Genomic DNA, 20716 nt, shown 5'->3' with positions numbered 1-20716 from the left:
GTGACTTTGTTTTATAAGGTGTATCAATAATGATTAGTGTACCTAAACATTTATTTATAGATATTTTATCGCTTCAGTTCATCTCATCGGTTCTCTAAATCAGATACACGTATTTTTCAGAGACCTTAGAATATAAATACATACATGTATTGTATGTAATCGTTTAATTTTGAAACTGCTCAATTATTTCTGCTGATTATTTTAGAATTTATTCTCGGATTTGATAAATAATATAACCCAAGAGTAAACACTCGCCTATCGGTTAATTTACTCACATATTGGTAATCTTACGCTTCGGAATGGCACTCTTATGTAAAAAATATGCACCAATTAAGATCAAACGCGCAGGCGATAAATGCAATTAAATAGCTATGCTATTAACGTAAACGCACGCGTTGTAAGCACTTATAGGGTAAGCGGGGCCAACGCGGGTAGGCTGACTAAAGCTGGTAGCCATCTGTACAATGAGCTGCAAAAGTGCATGACCAATTTATCAATGAATGAAATCAGTGTGCTGTACCGCAAACCCCGCTGGCTCCACAGAAAACCAGCGCCGTTGACCACGCTAGCCGTGTCAGCTGCAATGCTGAGTGGAGACCATTTTAGGCCTCACATCGTTATTACTACTTTTTACTTTGTGCAACTTTTTATCCTATTTTATCTATTGATGTGTTTTTATCCTATTTTATCTATTGATTTGTACCTATTGATGTGTAGCCTGAATAAATGATTTCTATTCTATTCTAATTCAAAAGTTCTCCATACAATTTCGAAGCTCCCTGGACATCTTTGTATATGTAACACTAACGCTCCTTTAAGTATGTCCGACCGACCGACAACCGAAGACCGACTACTAATTTCAAAATTTTCAAATAGGGCTGAGACATAAAGCCTACGAGTATATTTGACATTTCCATTTTTTGCCATTTTTTTTTATTTTGTTTTTTTTTTAGTGAATTTTAGGTCAATTGTACTCAAAACTCAGAATCACGAGTACTTTCAATCTCACTGGGAGACAAAATGTGTCCCAGAATTTCCATACATTTTTGTTAGGTACTTTCCTCTTTTGTTACCCCACACAACATGTAGGGAAAATGCTAACAAAATAAGAAAAAAACGTATGGAACAATTTTTTTAACTACTAGGATTGAAAAAGCTAGTGATTCTGAGTAGAAATAGCAATTTTTTTTTCAAAAATATTACATTTCATAAAAGTGGCGAAAAAAAAAAGAATTGCTCGTCTGGGAAAATCGAGTTTTAGAAGATCTTTTATTACTTACTTACGGAATTAAATAAGTAAAGTATCTAGATGAAATTCTTTTTTCTTATGGTTAAATAGAAAATGTATAAGTTACAATATAACATCGAGTAAAATAAAATTAATTAATTATGAACATTGGCCCGCGTTGGGTCTGCTTACCCTACTCGCAAGTACGAGCAAGAGCGAGTAACGTAAACAATCTAATTTGATAGGCTTCATTAAGTGTAATCAACCTGATAAAAACACCGCTACAAACATTCCTTTAAAAATGTCGTATCCCGCGTTTTAATACTGAGCTGATACGCCCTTTTAAAATTAACATTCGGGAATTGTCGCTAGTTCAATTAGTTCTGAAAAGGTCATATCTCACGTTGTTGTATTGTGTAGTTACGACGTTTTGAAGTTGGTAGTAGGGTAATGTTTTCGGGTGCGCCGGCGCCACCGACAGTGGCGCCATCTGCTAGGGCGCGGGCGTGACATTGACCCGTTCCTAGTGTAAACCAGAGACAAGTTTATAGGGAGACAGACTGTCAATCTTAATACAACGCATGTTACTACTGCACTACTTAGGTACTTCGTGTGCGTTTGTAACCGTCATATCACCACTATGAACTACTTGCGAGAACTCTGGCACTAATACAAAATACCTTTTGATTTATTAAAATTTCCATGAGTTCACCAAAAAACGGCTGTAATCCTCATTCATGAAGGCCCCTTCATGAAAACACTATAAATTCCAATGCGCAAGTTAAAACCGACAGTTATTAACTTATTATCGATCGACAAATAAATCATTCAGATCAGTCATTTAAATATGCTACCAATGTGAATAAAAGTTCTAGATCAATTATCGTTGCTTTGCAGAAAGAGTTTTTATTTACTTACCTAATTGAAAGTATTGAAACTTGGAGAATAAGATTTAGTTAAGTAAGAACTTTTTTTACAAGAAAATATGTGCTCAATACAACACAAAGATATAGGTACAATTATGGAAGGAAAAATTATGAATAAATAAATACATGGATAGGTTGTATGCAGATTGTCAGTTTGTCCATTTAGTTGTCTCCGTCTCTGCCCTAACGATTGTTCTATCGCTCGAAAGAATAATGAACTAAGTGTATGCCAACGAGTCTTAAAGGCTCATACATTCTCATTGAGTCTTCCTTTATGATTCTGAGTCTGACACACATTGGACATTTCCTAAGAGGTTTGACAACGCTTCTTGTTTTCATTTCATTATTGGTTGACATGACATGCTGATCTTTCGTATTTTTGACGTCCTAAATTGACTCGCATATTCAATTGAGATATTATCTTTAGGCACTAGTCCCACCAAAAGCGAGTAAACTATGGGCTATCGGCTATAAATGAACAAAAGATAGCCGCTCCCGTGTAAATGAAAAAGACGCGATGATAGCGCAGGCGTTATAGCTCGTAGCCGAGCTATGAGCTACAAAAATCGCTCGCTTTCTCATTATCTTTAGGCACTGGTCTCACCAAAAGCGAGTAAACTATGAGCTGTCGGCTATAAATGAACAAAAGATAGCCGCTCCCGTGTAAATGAAAGAGACGCGATGATAGCGCAGGCGTTATAGCTCGTAGCCGAGCTATGAGCTACAAAAATCGCTCGCTTTCTCATTATCTTTAGGCACTGGTCTCACCAAAAGCGAGTAAACTATGAGCTGTCGGCTATAAATGAACAAAAGATAGCCGTTCCCGTGTAAATGAAAGAGACGCGATGATAGCGCGGGCGAGTTATAGTTCGTAGCCGAGCTATGAGCTACAAAAATCGCTCGCTTTCTCATTATCTTTAGGCACTGGTCTCACCAAAAGCGAGTAAGTTATGAGCTATCGACTATAAATGAACAAAAGATAGCCGCTCCCGTGTAAATGAAAGAGACGCGATGATAGCGCGGGCGTTATAGCTCGTAGCCGAGCTATGAGCTACAAAAATAGCTCGCTTTCTCATTATCTTTAGGCACTGGTCTCACCAAAAGCGAAGTAAGTTATGAGCTATCGGCTATAAATGAACAAAGGATAGCCGCTCCCGTGTAAATGAAAGAGACGCGATGATAGCGCAGGCGTTATAGCTCGTAGCACGAGCTATGAGCTACAATAATCGTTCGCTCACTCTTTTATTTACACGGGAGCGACTATTTGTTCGTTTTTATAGCCGATAGCTCATAGTTTACTTGCCGTAGGTAACGAAAGTGACTGCTTTCAAACAGGAATCAAATTATACTTGGATAGCCTTTCTAATTAATAGAGCCATCTGGTGACCAGAGGGCTGGGCAATATTTTGCTCAGCGGATCATCATTGCTATCCAGCGGGGCAATGCGGCCAGCCTTCTGGGTACCTTACTTTTTTTTTTTACCTTACCTGCCGGCGAGGATTAAATTTTTTTTTATTTATAAGTTTTTAGCAATAGTGTTCATATTTTGTAAGGTTTTAGTAGTGTTTTTATTGTTTTAATGTGTTATTGAATGTTTTAATAATGAATAATTAATATTAATAGAACAATTTCCGAATTAATGGAGAAATACAATACAATACAATACTCTTTATTGCACACCTCACATAATTTACAAGTAATGCACAACGCATAAGAAACAAAAAAACAATGTAACAGAGTTAACAACAGGCGGTCTTATCGCTTAAGAGCGATCTCTTTCTGACAACCTACTATGAAATACTCTGTAAAAACCTTATTTCCAAAGGAGACATAGATAAAATAAATAAATAATTAAGCCTAAAGAAATAATTAATGTAACGTCTCAATGCTTGGCACATCCCTTCTCTCTTCTCATCCATGAGATGACTCTGGATGTACGAAGTCATATATATATATATTTTTTTAAGTATTAGTACCTACAAGAAAGTGTTTTCAATTTATCTCCAATATTCGACATTTCCCCAGTAGATTGTAACAATGATAACGACACAATACCGCTATAACCTGCCCAATTCATTATTTACACAAACGGTATCGCATTGCAAATATGGTGTGATATATCTTGCATCATTAGTACCTAAACATGTGCAAAAGATGACAGCGAACACAATACATGTAGGTATTTTATACATGTGTAACTTGCTTTTTGTAGTTTTTATCAGCATTATGACTTATTGGTTATTGCTGTGTTTTCGTTTGTTTACATAATCACAATTTCACATCCGATTTTCTTGGAAACATGTGGTTGTCAAAAATACTAGCATGTTTATTTGCTAACTATGCATTTTTTTGGAGAATAGAGGTCAAATTATAATCACTTCGTTGTAGTGCTTGCAGACTTCATCATACCTATCAATTATTGTCGATATCTTCCATGAATTTAGTACTTAATTTTGAAATGTAGTATGCGTAGTCACGTACGCTGTTTTTGTTAAGAATACATGGTTTCATATGGATTTTGTATGTATTTTTTATTTCGTATTATCTACTAGCTTTTTCCCGCGGCTTCGCTCGCGTTAGAAAGAGACAAAAAGTAGCCTATGTAACTCTCCATCCCTTCAACTATCTCCACCTAAAAAATCACTTCGATTCGTCGCTCCGTTTTGCCGTGAAAGACAGACAAACAAATAGACACACACACTTTCCCATTTATAATATTAGTATGGATGGATTCATTTGGTAGCTGTACCATGGTTATGTAGTTGACTGCGGGCGTAGCACACTCGTGGGATAAACGTTATCGCGTCAGTGCGTCACTATCGCACTTACGAATATAGCGAAAAGATTTGCACACTAGTTGCGGTGCGTCCCTAACGCACTTAAAAATAGTGTGAAAAGGACAGCCTGACGTTATATCGTTTATCACGCGACTGTAACTTATAAATCTTATACTATGATTGTTACAAAAAATAAAATATATGTATTTCAGGATAGGATAGTACTTAAATGTAGGTAGGCCTAGGTAGTTCAGTTCTTCAACAGTTCTAACCAAACTCTTCCTTCCAGGTCTCTACTCCCACGTGCACCTGGATCCGTCGCAGGTGCAAGTGTCAACACCGGTGAAGGTGACGCGCGACGGGCAGCTGGTGTCGCGCACGGTCGCGCACGCGCACGACCACGCGGGCGCGCGCGCGCGGCGCGACCTGCGCGGCGCGGAGCACGCGCTGCCGCACGCCGTGCACTATAACCTCACTGTTGACGGCAGGGAGCTGAGGCTGGACTTACGGTGAGTGTTTTTTTACAGAATTTGGAGTCCTCCTGTAGTCTTTTATCTTTGCTATTTTTTTATAGCAATACGCGCTTTACGTAGATCTAGGGTAATTTTCATTTTAGAGTAATGCCCTTCGGATTCTCTAATGTACCCAGTTAGAGAAGTGCTTTTAGTTGGGAAGTGCTTTGAAATTTTGGAGCTGACTCCTAGCGGTTTTCGTTTTTTTTGTCACTAATACGTGTTTTGATATTATCTGGATAGGGTCATTTTCAATTTAGAGTGATGCCCTTTGAGCTCTCTAATGCATCCATTTAGAGAAGTATAAAAAAAAATTATATATAATACTTTCGTGCCCTATGACGGCGGCAAGTGACTAAATCTGAACTGAATGATTTTAATTAGAACTGTAATTAAAACTATAAAATAAACTCCCTACATGAAACTTCACGCTATTGAGATTGATTCCGGGCTAACGAGGAACTCTAAAATCAAACCAAAAGCGAATCAAGTTAAAACATACAGCCTATAATTTAAAAGTAATACAACTTTATTTATCAACTAGCTTTTGCCCGCCGCTTCGCTCGCGTTAGAAAGAGACAAAAAGTAGCCCATGTCACTCTCCATCCCTTCAACTACCTATCTCCACTTAAAAAATCACGACAATTCGTCGCTCCGTTTTGCCATGAAGGACGGACAAATAAACACACACACAGTTTCCCATTTATAATATTAGTATGGATTATTTACCTCTACGTTTTTTTTGCCAAATCTGCTAGAATAGCAAACCTGTTAAATGGTTTAAATCTTTTTTCTGCCATACTAGTAAAAAAGTGGACCTTTGCGCGCACATTTTGAGCAAAAAACGAATCTTCCCGAGCTAGTGATGTGATGAAGCTTTTACTCACTTTTTAACAAAAAACTAATCTGAATACGCCATGAGACACACATTTTTTGTGTAGTTAACAAAAAGTGATTTCATCATTAGATAGGTACCCGTTTACGATACGAACTTCTGCTTTGCTTATCACAATAATCAGGGTTCTACCATTTGACGTTAGATGTCATTCGATAGCGTCAACGTCAAGGAAAATGACATTTTTTTTTATTGAGAAAGGGACACGCGCTTAAACGGTTAAGGTACAGCGGGACAAATCTCGACTGGGGGGCAATTGTAACTACATAGTATTTGTAACTAATTTTTTCCATGATTACACTATGATGTTCAGTTCTACATGTATCCACTGAACACGCCTACCATATATAACCGGTGGACACTCTATTTAATAATGCAAACATTGTAAAATATGGAAAAAATGCACCAGTCCATGCAGTTATATATCTCATGGTAGAATCTTCGAATTCTGGTTTACTTATCACAACAATCTGTATTATCAATTACAAAACCCAACAAGTGAAGAAACTCATACAAGTCTGAAACCCACTGTTACTATTTTTAGAGATTCTGTTGAACTTATCAATCTTGATACTGAATCATACAAATTCAAGTCACAAGTTCAAGGTTTTTTTTAAAGACTATAAAAGTCGTTAAACTACTTTGTATGTTGAATGAGTATTTTGTGTTGTGGGAGGTCACTTGATATCTAAACCATGTGAAATTAAGATAATGTAATGCCATATGTGAGATAAGGATGGAAATAGACACGGTATTAATAATTGATAGCGGTTACCGGGCTAATATCGAATCATATGTGAGTGTGTTTAGTAAAACGTCCCACTTTATCGGTTACCATTAGGCACTGGTCCCACCGCGAGCTAGTAAACTATGAGCTATCGGCTATAAAAACGAACAAAAGATAAGCACTCTCGTGTAAATAAAAGAGACACGGCGATGTTTATAGTTACTCGCCCAGCGGTGAGCTATTAATATCGCCGTGTCTCTTTTATTTACACGAGAAAGCTTATCTTGTGTTCGTTTTTATAGCCGACAGCTGATAGCTTGCTAGCTCGCGATGGGACCAGTGCCTTAAGGCGAGATTTACTTGTATCTTTATATGAATAAACTGGCAAAGCGGCTTTATAACAATCGACAAAGTGGGACGTTTTCCCTTGCACACTCACATATCGCCGTTCTAAATGATTGTTGGAATACTGATTTTACAAAACAGCGTTTACATAGCATTTTAGAAAGATGCATTTTTAAACTCCGACGCAAAAACGAAGGGGTGTTGTTTGACGTGTCTGTCTGTCTGTCTGTCTGTCTGTTTGCCTGTCTGTGTGTGTGTGTGTCTGTCTGTGGAATCGTAGCTCCCGAACGGATGAACTGATTTTGATTTAGTTTTTTTTGTCTGAAAGCTGAGTTAGTCGGGAGTGTTCTTAGCCATGTTGTATGAAAATCGGTCCACTATGTCGCGGTCGGGGGTTTTTTCAAAATTTGAATTTTGTGGTTAGGTTATGCTGCTAAGAAACTACATTAAAAATACTTTTTCTCAAAAAAAAAAAAACAAATTAACAAAAAAAAAATTGTTCTCATATGTGTAGAGAGCAGTAGGTAAGTGTCAAGTGGTAGTACAATTATTTGCACCCTTAGCGTTTGCATTTCAATCCCTCACTCAGCTCAGGATTCTGATTTTAATAGAATTTCTTTGCTTCGATCAAGATTCAATTACTAGTAAATAAAAACTAACTGAGCTTGAAACCATACAAATATTTTTTATTATACTAAACCTTGAAAATTACAAAAAAATATCTTAAGTTTGCAGAAATCTGTTCAATAGATCACTTGCCAGTGCCAATGCCATTATTGCCTTATATAACTTTCGCTCCATGCAACCAGTAGGTAAACTCTAATTAGTCTCTGACATAGGTTACATGAAAAATAAATTAATGCTCAGTGTTAATGTAATAGTAGGTCATAATATATCTAGTTTTAATGTTTATAATGTTTCCTCGTAAGTTTCATTTTTGTTATATGTTCAGTACACGCGTGCGATCGCTTGGACAGGTCTCCACGGAAGACCAGCGTCAAGTTACCTGGTAGGTAAATTGACAAAATGCTGAGGGGAAACCTTTTCAGTGACGTTAATATCAATACCTATTAGTGTGCATCATAGACATAAGGAATTTTGTTAACGTCCTGAATAAAATTATTTTCTTTCTTCCTTTCTTTCTTTCAAAAATTATAATATCTACATCATTAAACCTTAATGTCACCCACGATTAACTTTTATCTGTTAACTCGGTGCAACAAAACACTATACCTATTTTTTTGCCGACCGCACACCTACTCACGTTGACATATTGCAATAACATTCAAATAATCAATCACAATTCATACTATGTTTTTTTCTCTATGTATACTTGTACAGGTAGTCTCCGTTAGATACATCTGGGCGGCTAAAGTAGTCATAAATATCGGAACGCGCCTCTAGTCAAGGCTTTAGAGTCTAAGTTTAGACTATGTGTTTTGATATTTTGATCACATCGAACGAATCGATATTTCTGATCGACTGTATGTTGGGATTCTTTTACGGATTCCATGGACGGCAATGCGTACTAACCAGTCCATTCTTGAGGAGCTACGCATAAAGCGCCGACTGTCAACAATATGCCAGGACCATACTCTTAGTTATTTCGGTCACATTTCACGTCGTCCGCCAGATAGCCTGGAGAGAATAATTATGACGGGCAAAATTGAAGGCACGAGACCTCAGGCTCCTCCCCCTACTAGATGGTGTGCTCAAGTTACTGCACCCATGCGATTAAAACTGCATGAGGCCATGCGCTTGGCGAGGAACAGACGCCTATGGAGGGACCTAGTCTTCAACAGAATGACATGATGTCACGATCCTCAGCATTGAGGGAACGACTAAAGAAGAAGTATGTTGGGACTAAATCGAGCGGAAATACAAGGTGTGCCGTTTTGTCTTTAGTCAAAAATGCGATAGGTGATATATTATCTAGACAGGCAAATGTGTTAATTAGGCGTATTTTACAGTTCAATTAACATAATGAGATACAAATAGATTCCGCCTTCCTATTCGACATGTCCGTTTGTTTGTTTTTTTTAATTAAATTGTTTACTTTTGAATTTTATTTATGGTCAGCGAATAGTAAAAATTGCAGGCAAAAAAAGCTCGATAGCATATTGTTCTACCGTATTGTCTCGATGGAGAGATATTACCGATAGCGATTTTTTATGCGTTCGGAGGCAAACGAACTGATGCTTGGTGGTAAGCGATTTTTTTTCATTATTATGAATGGGCTTCCTCTTGACCACAGACTAGCCAAAGGCAAAGACGTGGCCTACGATGGAGTGAGCTCGCCCAGAAGATGCCTGTTCACCCTTGATATGAAGGTTGCCGGGTAATTACTATCCTCAGGACACCAGTAACACCAGAAGGGTTGGATGAGCATTGTGGGCCTTTAAAATGGGTGTAGGTTTTTTCTTGAAGGTTTGAAGGTCGTATCGGTTCTGAAATACCGCAGGTGACAGTTCATTCCACAGCGACGTTGGCTAGGTACCTTGGGCTTGTAGCCAAGAGTGCAAACGCTCACGAGAATCGTTTTTGTAGCTAGCTATCTCTATCCTTCTTCCATATTGGTGCAACAGAGTCAGACTGCGTTTCGATCGGCGTCTAGCTTTAACGATTGTAATTTCGGCTAGGCCAACTAGTTGGGCATGTCAGTTGCGTATAGTTCAGCACTCAGCGTCATCGATTATACTCTTGGATAGTGTCCTAGTTTGTCTAGACTCTAGAGTATTCCTCCATTGACATTTCGCTGGGACGTCAGTCTTCTGCGACCACGGCTAGTGCAACCTGGCCGATGCGTTAAATAATACATACATACATACATACAATCACGCCTGTATCCCATAAAGGGGTAGGCATAGCACATGAACTACTCAAGTTTCAGTGCCACTCTTGGCAAAAAGGGGTTGAAATAAAACGAAATTGTGACATTGCAGTGACAGGTTGCCAGCCTCTCGCCTACGCCACAATTTAACCCATATCCCACAGTCGACTTCTACGACACCCACGGGAAGAAAGGGGGTGGTGAAATTCGTTAAATAATAATAAATAAATAAATAAATAAATATTGAGGGACACCTTACAATCAATCTAGCCCCAAATACTATGGGTGCTAACTGCTAGTCGCCGATATACTTACTTATATACATAGAAAACATCCATGACTCAGGAACAAATATTTGTGCCCATCACACATATAAATGCCGGTTACCGGGACTCGAACCCGGGACCGCGGCTTAGCAGGCAGGGTCACTACGCGCTAGGCCAGACCGGTCGTCAGTTGCGTTTGCGTTGGATAAAAGGTAATAATGTTATTTTATCGCGTTCGACCCGTGTGTGTCTTTAAAAAAGAATATTTAACGAGTTACGGAATAAAATGTGAGTGTGCGCAGGAAAACGTGCCACTGTCGATTGCTATAAAGCCGCTTTGTCTGTTTATTCATATAAAGAAACAAGTAAATCTCGCCTTAATAATGGTAACCGACAAAGTGGGACGTTTTACTAAACACACTCACAAATCTTTAGTATGTCATTTCCCAAATCCTGGATTATTATAATTGCTACTAAACGGCGCCAATTTCATGTTTATTTACGTTTCCGGATTTCATTCGAAGATTAACGAAGATAAAAATACTAGTTGACAACCTAGTGTTGAAATAGAAATTGTTTTATTTATTCATTGCGAAATTAGGTCAAAATGCGGTGAATTGTTTATGTTATAGTTTATTTGATAAGAAACTTTCTTTTCTTACCATTAAATAAATATCTATTAGAGGACATTCTAACACAGAATAACTGAGCCTCACGGTAAACTCAAGAAGGCTTGTGGTTAATCAGACAACAATATAGGTATATGTATGTATAATATACAAATACATACACATATCATCATCATCATCATCATCAGGCCTTGTACATCTTTACAGATGATTTAAGCAGCGTCTCAGATCTAGGGACAGCGGCGCTTGTGGCTATATAACCCGATTCGTGATCGGCATAACCTACCACATCTGTCACAAATAAAACTAGAATTAGTCTCTATCTCTACACGAGCGCGATCCTCGTTATGCCTTATTGCCCGTTTTCGGGCTAAGTTTTGAAACCAGGACCTGTCATGGGTTTCACGACCTCTTAAAAGGCTGGCCCTCCACTCGACGCGGTTTGCTGCTAGGTCTTCCCACGAGTTAAAATCTATGTTAAAAGCTACCATATCGCGCTTTACACAGTCCTTAAAGCGGAGGAGTGGGCGTCCTACATTGCGCTTGCCTGGGCAAACGAGTACTGTCCATACGCTGCACATGGCCCAGCCACCGCAAGCGTCTCTGCTTTAGGAGCGCGGTAATACTAGGCAGCTGAGCGATGTCCAGCACACTTTCGTTGGTGACCCTATCTTTCCATGTTATGTCGAGTATACTCCGAAGACAGCGCATGTGGAAGGTGTTCAGTCTTCGTTCCTGATTATCGTACGACGTCCAAGTTTCGGCCCCGTACAAGAGCACGCTTAAGACATAAAGTTTGGTAGACAGTCATCTTGGTCTTCGTCGTAAGGTGTTTGTTGTTCCATACTCTTTCACGCAGCCTACCGAACGTCATGGCCGCCTTGCCGATGCGAATATTGACCTCTGCATCAAGCGAAAGGTTGCTCGACACGCTCGACCCTAAGTAGCAGAACTTATCGACTACATCCAAGGGTACGCCTTCCAGCGAGACGGACGGCTGGAATATGTAACCCTGCGCTAGAATTACTGTCTTCTTCGTATTTATGGACATGGAAAATAAGCCACAAGCGTAGGCAAATTTGTCCAGCAGGACTTGGAGCTCATGAGGTGTTTCGGCAACAAATGCTGCGTCATCGGCAAAAAGCATGCTATCAAGAAATAAATCTTCGCGGTTACGTCGAGCTTTCAGAAGTTGAGCATTCAGCAACTTACCGTCTGCTCTAGTATGAAGGTGGATTCCCTGCAGAGTGTCACCAAAGGCAACCTTTAGTAACAGGGAAAAGAATATGCCGAATAACGTTGGCGCTAAAACGCAGCCCTGCCGAACCCCTCTTCGCATCTCAAATGTGTCCGACTGCAGTCCGTTAAAGACAATGGAACCTTTCATACCATCGTGAAAGGCTTTTACAAGACTCAACAGCTTTGGGGGACATCCTATTTTCTCTAGTGCCATATACAGACCCTCCCTGCTTACCGTGTCGAAGGCCTTGTTCAGGTCGACGAACGCGATCATCAGGGGAGTGTTCTGCTCGCGGCACTTCTCTTCTCTTATACACATATACAATACATAGAAAACACTCTTGATTCTTAAACAAATATTTGTGCTCCTCACACAAATACATAAGGTAAGTAGGTATATATCCAAACCATCGGCTAAAATAAAACTGTCAGACTAATGTTCCTATAATTACTTAATATTATGTCTTGCTGAGATGACAGGATAAGTACATATATTTTGTGTGATTATTCATGACATATAAAATAGTCTAATTATGATCTGAGACATAAAACAACAGTTGGTGTCGCGCTTATAATGCCACATCTAAATTATTTAAATATAATTTTGTCTCAGCAGGGCTTGTACCATTAAATATTCTGTGGCAGGGCTAGCATATTAAGTATTGGCAAGATAGTATATAATATATACTATATATCTCGACGCGACATAGTCTTGTTTTGTATTTTTGTAGTTTCACAGTGCCTTGGTGTAAACTGTAATGCTGTGTTACTTTTTGATTAAAATAAATTAAATTAAATTAAATAGATTACACGTCTTTTTTTGTTGTATTGTATAAGGACGTGTGGTCTATCTATAGACGGTTAAGCAAATCTTGTCACTATAAAAAGGCGCGAAATTAAAATTATCTATGTTACAATGAACCTTCGCTTTACTTTTTTAAATATTTTTTTAAGTGATATGGCTCGACGATGATTAAGAAGGCACGCGAATTCGGAAGACAATTGGCCGAGCCCTACATTTTCAAATATGCCGCCTGTTTTCATTGTCGCGACGAGACAATGCCCTACATGTCATCTGAATTACAACTGACAATGGCTACTTTAATAATTAAAATACATTTCAGCTCCGAGATATTAATTCAAGACAAGCTGTTGGCCGCCCGCCTAATCCATCGCACTTAGATACTGGAAATAATAAATTGGTTTAGCTATTTTGGTTTATATTTCCCGTCAATTTGAGTTAAACTCAGTGCAGATCTTTTCAATCTGCACTTTAAACTTAAACAATGGTCTGAAAATGTTTTAGCGTTTTAGTTTCTATGCAGTATAACATAATATATAATAGTACAAGCAGTATGTATGAAGCTGAAACTATGAGTGGACGTCTCGGAAGCTAAAATTAAAATTTAATGTGTAAAGTACTAAACTAACTCTCATGGAAGGAATGCCCAATATAAATAAAATTAAATACTTAAATAGGGAAATTCTTACTACATATTAATTTATATAAATGTTCGGGGTAGACAAATAATTATCATCTACCCGCTTCTAGTTAATGTTTTTTTAATTTCGTTCGCCTCCCTCCCAAAAAAAAAAGAAAAAGAAAGGAAGAAAGGCTTGGTGACTGATTAAGGTGACTTTAAATATGTGTACAAAGCGCGAGAACTTAAAGCGTTAGGCCAGTTATATGAATGTCAGAATATACAAATTAAACTACAATTAAAATTTAAACTAAATATCAATATTTCTCAGTATGAGTGCAGACGGCATTGTACCTACTCGAAAAATAGAAACAGAGGTACTAAATTTCCTTTGAAAACACGTTCTTAATTGCCGTCCTTAGTAGTTACATTTTCTGAATAGAGCCAAAAGCTTGTTTATCTTTGGCTAGATATAATGATTTCCTAATCGGGCGCTCTAACAACATTCTTGTCCTAAATAATGCGAATAATTTACGCCTTGGACGTAATTATATTCTATCAGATATTCCACGGTTTACAAATTAAAATTACATGTCGCTTTTCTAAAATAAATATGTTTAATTTTTTATTTTTCTTACTTTGTATGTACTTAGACGGTCAACACTTACAAAATTCCGTAATGCAAATATAAAAATATAATTGATAGAAAAGGTAGAAACTTACTAACCTGGTTTAACCTCGTAACGCCCACCATGCAAAAAAATTGCTAGAGAATTTTGATCCTAATTGCATTTTAAATTAAGTTGAGTTTCATTTGTTCGAAAAATTTTAGAGACAAAAGAAATACTACTTTATTTATTCACGTGAGAGTTAAAATTCCATTGAAACCGAATGTACATCTCATTGCACATTGGGCGGCAAGAGGTTAAGTGAGTGTTTTAGTTTTTTCCTTACACCTAACATTTATTTATTTTACAAGACGTCAAGAATGCTGCGTACATACTCCTATTTCTCCTATCTTAAATATCTGTAACAACTACCAACACTACGTTACTACTGCATTGCTGTTAGTACTGCAAGTAGTAATTGTTTACCATCAGGCGATACTACTTATTTACTGACTCTTGCTAGTCTTGATTCATACAAGCCTAATACATATGTAATCATAGTTAAAAGTTCTAATTTACAACCCTCTTAGTCATTTTCCGTACCTACACGCAACGTCTTACTCACAACTCTTACAAGATTAACTGATAATTTCTGCAAAACTAACACGTGATTGGCGCGAGATAAACTGGTGCCTTATGTCATTAATATAATATAGAACAAGACGAGTGATATATCATCCTCCTTGCGTTATCCCGACATTCGCCACGGCTCATGGAGCCTGGGGTCCGCTGTGACAACTAATCCCAACACACAAGTTTACGAAAGCGACTGCTACCTTCCAACCCAAAGGGTAACTAGGCCTTATTAAAATTACAATATAGTCCAATTTCCTCATGATGTTTTCCTTCACCGAAAAGCGACTAGCAAATATCATATGACATTTCCCACTAAGTTCCGTAAAAGTGATTGGTACGAGTCGGGGTAACCGCGACCTCCGGATTATCAGTATACGCTCTTACCACTAGGCCACCAGCCCTTTTAGATGGGTTATATATGTCGCGCAGATTATACTGTCGCGTTAATCATGTGCTAGCCCTGCTGTTATTAAATAATCTCGTGATCGAGTGAGGTCCTATAGTCCTCCACATCGATTTCGATGACGGCGACCTGAGCAATCAAAGTTGTTTTCTCATATGAGCTCTTATATGGCTGGCCAGGCCAAATTTACTTTTAAAGACTCGGTCACAATTTTGGCAGTATAATTGACCGGTCGTGTTGTATGTATACACGTAGGAGGGCTTAGGTCTTTCCTTGCGTAATTGGCGTTGTAAGTCTAACGTCGCGAGTGAGGTAAACAGCACTCAGGACATCCATTAGGAATCTGATCAATGTTCCAGATTGGCACCATTGTTAGTTTTATCTGACCAATCGTCTACTTTATCTATCAATTTTGCTTTTATCTATTAATGGTAGTTTGGCAATGGCACGCTGACTTTCACTGAACAAGGTAGACTGGATGATTTTATGGGACTAGTCTTGATTGGGTTGTGATATCTGTAACTGCTTTATTGCCTTAATGATAGATATAAAAATCATATTTAAAGGATTACTCAAACTAGACCTCCTGGGCTGGGCCCGAGGCATCCGACACGTGTTGGTTTTCTATGACTGCTTTCCATTTTTAACCCCCGACGCAAAAACGACGGGGTGTTATAAGTTTAACGTGTCTGTCTGTCTGTCTGTCTGTCTGTGTGTGTCTGTCTGTGGCATTGTAGCTCCCGAATGGATGAACCGATTTAGATTTCGTTTTTTTTTGTTTAAACGCTGAGTTAGTCGGGACTGTCCATGCCATGTTTCATGAAAATCGGTCTACTATGTCGCGGTCGGGGGTTTTTAAAAAAAATTAATTTTGTGGTTATTAGGTTATCATAGAAAACGAAGTCGAAATCTCTAGCCCGGACTAGTGTTTTTTTTTTATGGGATAGGACTGATAGGAGGCAAACGAGCAGACAGGTCGCCTGATGGTAAGCGATCACCGCCGCCCATGGACACCCGAAACACCAGAGGTGTTGGAGGTGCGTTGCTGGCCTTTAAGATGTGCGTCTTCTTTTACCTAATCGTCGATTTGGAGCAATGTGAAACAGTACTTAGGCTGATTTTTTCTTGTCTAAAAGGCTATTTGAAGTTAAGTACATCCAATTTCAGTAGGCCACAGTTTAAAAAAATCTATGCGCCTATCCAAATTTTATTATTATCACAATTAGGTAATACATTGTATTACATATATCAGCCCATACAACCATTTCAGTCGCAAAATCTTCAAATCAGTAACTAACTGTCAAATGTGACATAACGCGTGGTAACGTCGTGCAAACAATGCGACCGTATTGATACAATAACAAAATGTAGTCGTCGTGTGCACTCGTTACGGTAACAAAATGTGTACGAATTTGTGGCTGTCAATGTAATTGTCAGAATGACTTTTAACGACACTTTATTAGTCGACGTTTGCACACATAACGGTAACAACATGTGGACGAATTTGTGGCTGTCATTGTCACTGTCAGAACGGTTTCTGACAGTGACATTGACAGAATTTGTACACACATGTGTAGGTCTGATTACCGAACTGCTCCTAAACCACCGCTACTATCCGCAAATGACAATCTGAAATACGAAGGTTTCTCAAACTGTCTTGTGAAGTTGTGGACTGGTTGCTTTGAATCATTTAAATATGAGCGAATTAAATAATAATAAACGACGACGACCATTTAAGCACTCTTCGACATTTTATAGAAATGTGGGAAAGTTAAGAAAAGTGCAGAATGATAATACAAATAGATAAGCACTTTATAGTTACTTAAGAGCGCTTTCAAAAAATCTGCTTGCTCGCATTTCGACGCCGGCGGCGCTGGCGTGCGCCTGTGTGCAGACGCACACTATAACCAGAAGCATAACGATTGTAGCCTGCGGTACAGACATAGCGTGCGATCCTCTTCGAACCAACCTTACGTGCGGCTAGAGCGAAAGGGATAGCATTCATGGTCGGTACCGCCACGCCGTCAGTGGCGTTGCGGACTAACCATTATTGATACTTGCGTAAAAACACCACCATATATATTACATATTTGCATACATGATTTCGTGCATAAATACTTGACCTTTTAGTTTAATTATTAAACTTATCACAGTTTTTTTTATTAAAACGTGTGTAGCCTTGGAAGAAATAAATTAAAAAACTTTTATAATACAATAAATTGTGTATATAATATTGCCTTCTGTCACCGCGATAGTTACTTATGAAATAAATTTATGGAATCAGATTATATCGCGTATAATGAATATAATCCGTTTTCTTAGTTTTATTTTATTTTGTATATGATATGTTTTCTAGGTTCTTTTCGGTGAAGGAAAACATCGTGAGGAAACCGGACTTATTCCAATAAGGTCTAGTTTACCCTTTGGGTTGAAAGGTCAGATGGCAGTCGCTTTCGTAAAAACTAGTGCCTACGCCAAATCTTGGGATTAGTTGTCAAAGTGGACCGCAGGCTCCCATGAGCCGTGGCAAATGCCGGGATAACGCAAGGAAGATGATGATGTTTTCTAGGTACATATACAGAGTGGGGCCTGTAACAAAGGCGAAGAATTGAACTCTAGGCTATTCTCCTTAAGCCGTTTTCACACTATCCGATCCGATATCGGATGTCGGAAGCATTTCAATAGAAAAAATCCAAGATGGCGCCTGTAATGTATGGGATATCGGTCCGACATCCGATATCGGATCGGATAATGTGAAAACGCACTTATACTGATCAACATTTGTTCGGCGACTTTTAAAAATAACTTGTATTTTGATTTTTATCACCCTTGAAAGTTTTTTCTAAGAGGTAATGTATTGCGAATTCTGTTAAGTCTAAAGTGTGACAGACAACGTCAATGACAACAATAATGGCGTACATTGAAGCTAATATTTATTTTGTATGAAAAATTAAAAATTTAAAGACTTCATAATTTTTAAAAGTCACTGAATAAATGTTGATCAGTATAAGAAGAATAGCCTACAGTTCAATTCTTCGCCTTTGTTACAGGCCCCACTCTGTATATAATGGAACTAAGATCGGTTTTCTTTAATTTTGAGTAGTTTTTTTTTATATTTAAAATGTAAGAGTTTTGAATGATTCACGGTTATTTTCATTAGACTTATATTCACGGTCTATATCCCGGTCAATATAAGTTTAATATTTAAAATGTGTTTTTAGGGTTTCGTAGTCAACTAGGAACCCTTATAGTTTCGCCATATCTGTCTGTCTGTCCCTCCTTCCGTCCGTCCGTCCGCGGATAATCTCAGTGACCGTTAGAACTAGAGAGCTGAAATTTGGTACCAATATGTATATCAGTCACGCCGACAAAGTGCAAAAATAAAAAGCGGAAAAAATGTTTTATTAGGGTACCCCCCTACACGTAAAGTAGGGACTGATTTTTTTTTCATTTCAACCCTAACGTATGATTTATTGTTGGATAGGTATTTAAAAATGAATTACTGAAATCGTTTTTTGATAATATTAATATTTTCGCGAATAATCGCTCCTAAAGAAAAAAAAAGTGTCCCCCCCTCTAACTTTTTAACCATATATTAAAAAAATATTTAAAAATCACAAAAGTAGAACTTTATAAACTTTCTAGGAAAACTGTTTTGAACTTGATAGGTTCTATATAGTTTTTGAAAAATATGGAAAACTATGGAAGAGCCGAGCGGCTATTTACCAACGCGGTTTTAAAAACCGGCCGAGAGCGTGTCGGGCCACGCTCAGTGTAGGCACTGAGCGTGACCCGACACGCTCTCGGCCGGTTTTTAAATATTATGTTGTTTTAATTGCATGGAGCACAGGAAGGTCCACATCTATGTATTGGTTTTTTGTAAGGAAATACAACTCTACGCTACGCCTACCTGCTTTAGTTGACTGTTGACACACTGAGACAGTGGATGCGCCAGAGTATAAAAGAGTGATTACCATCTCTTGTCAAAGATCTTGTTGAGACGAATCAAACGAACCCAAACACGAAGTGGTTTCAAGACCTGGTCGTGGAATACTCTTGACTACCTTCCAGCTTCATCATCAGATCCTGGGTACCATCTCTTGTCAAAGATCTTGTTGAGACGAATCAAACGAGCCCAAACACAGAAGAGTTTCAAGACCTGGTTGTTGAATACTCTTGACTACCTTCCGGCTTCACCATCAGATCCTGGGTACCATCTCTTGTCAAAGATCTTGTTGAGACGAACCAAACGAGCCCAAACACGGAGTGGTTTCAAGACCTGGTTGATGAATTCTCTTGACTACCTTCCAGCTTCATCATCAGATCCTGGGTACCATCTGTTGTCAAAGATCTTGTTGAGACGAACCAAACGAGCCCAAACACGAAATGGTTTCAAGACCTGGTTGATGAGAACTCATGACTACCTTCCGGCTTCATCATCAGATCCTGGGTACCATCACCTCTTGTCAAAGATCTTGTTGAGGCAAATCAAACGAGCCCAAACACGAAATGGTTTCAAGACCTGGTTGATGAGAACTCATGACTACCTTCCGGCTTCATCATCAGATCCTGGGTACCATCACCTCTTGTCAAAGATCTTGTTGAGGCGAATCAAACGAGCCCAAACACGAAATGGTTTCAAGACCTGGTTGATGAGAACTCATGACTACCATCTGACTTCATCATCAGATCCTGAGTACCATCTATTGTCAAAGATTTTGTTGAGACGAGTCAGTAACCTCAAATGATATTCAATAATAAATAATACTTACTAAAAATATTAGTCAAGTTAATTAGTTAGTTACCAAAGTCGTCAACCCAAGGATCAAAGTTTTCGGTCGCAGTATACATGCAACAGTACAGCCAAACACGCACACAAGTGCGGTTTTGGACACGGCGGGTGCCGCACACAATGACAAAATAACTTCGCGATCGTCGAGCCACGTGCGGAGCGGACTAACATACGTCCTGCCTCTACAAGCTCTGCCGCGGTACTGACATCGCAAGCGCGCGTAACCGGTAATAAGGAGGCATTTTTAAAAAATCGTCAAAAATATTAAATTGCAATTGATAGAAAATTTTTGCATAAAATCTGTTTGAGTAAGCGTTGCAGATTATTTTTATATTAAAACTACTTCAAAAACACGTAAGTTTTCGAAGAAATTGACACTTATTCTGAGGTGATTTCTGAAACAAATTGGATTCGTCATATCCTCATTTACTCTATTCTAAAGCCTTATAACAAAGAAGTAGTCTCAGATGATTGTAGTACAG

At 38.5% G+C, this 20716-nt stretch overlaps 1 protein-coding gene across 1 annotated transcript in view; it reads left to right on the top strand.

The window, feature by feature from the left end:
• Positions 1–20716, top strand: part of LOC125233742 (A disintegrin and metalloproteinase with thrombospondin motifs 7) — a 215703-nt gene that overhangs the window by 98319 nt on the left and 96668 nt on the right. Inside the window, exon 3 of the mRNA XM_048139815.1 lies at positions 5221–5440. Coding sequence (XP_047995772.1) covers positions 5221–5440 — 220 coding nt within the window. The remainder of the gene's footprint in view (positions 1–5220; positions 5441–20716) is intronic.

The sequence above is a fragment of the Leguminivora glycinivorella genome, chromosome 15, assembly GCF_023078275.1.
Source record: "Leguminivora glycinivorella isolate SPB_JAAS2020 chromosome 15, LegGlyc_1.1, whole genome shotgun sequence".
NCBI lineage: Eukaryota > Metazoa > Arthropoda > Insecta > Lepidoptera > Tortricidae > Leguminivora > Leguminivora glycinivorella.
Note: the sequence above shows the minus strand (reverse complement) of the source record. Positions and strands in the feature narration are given on the sequence as shown.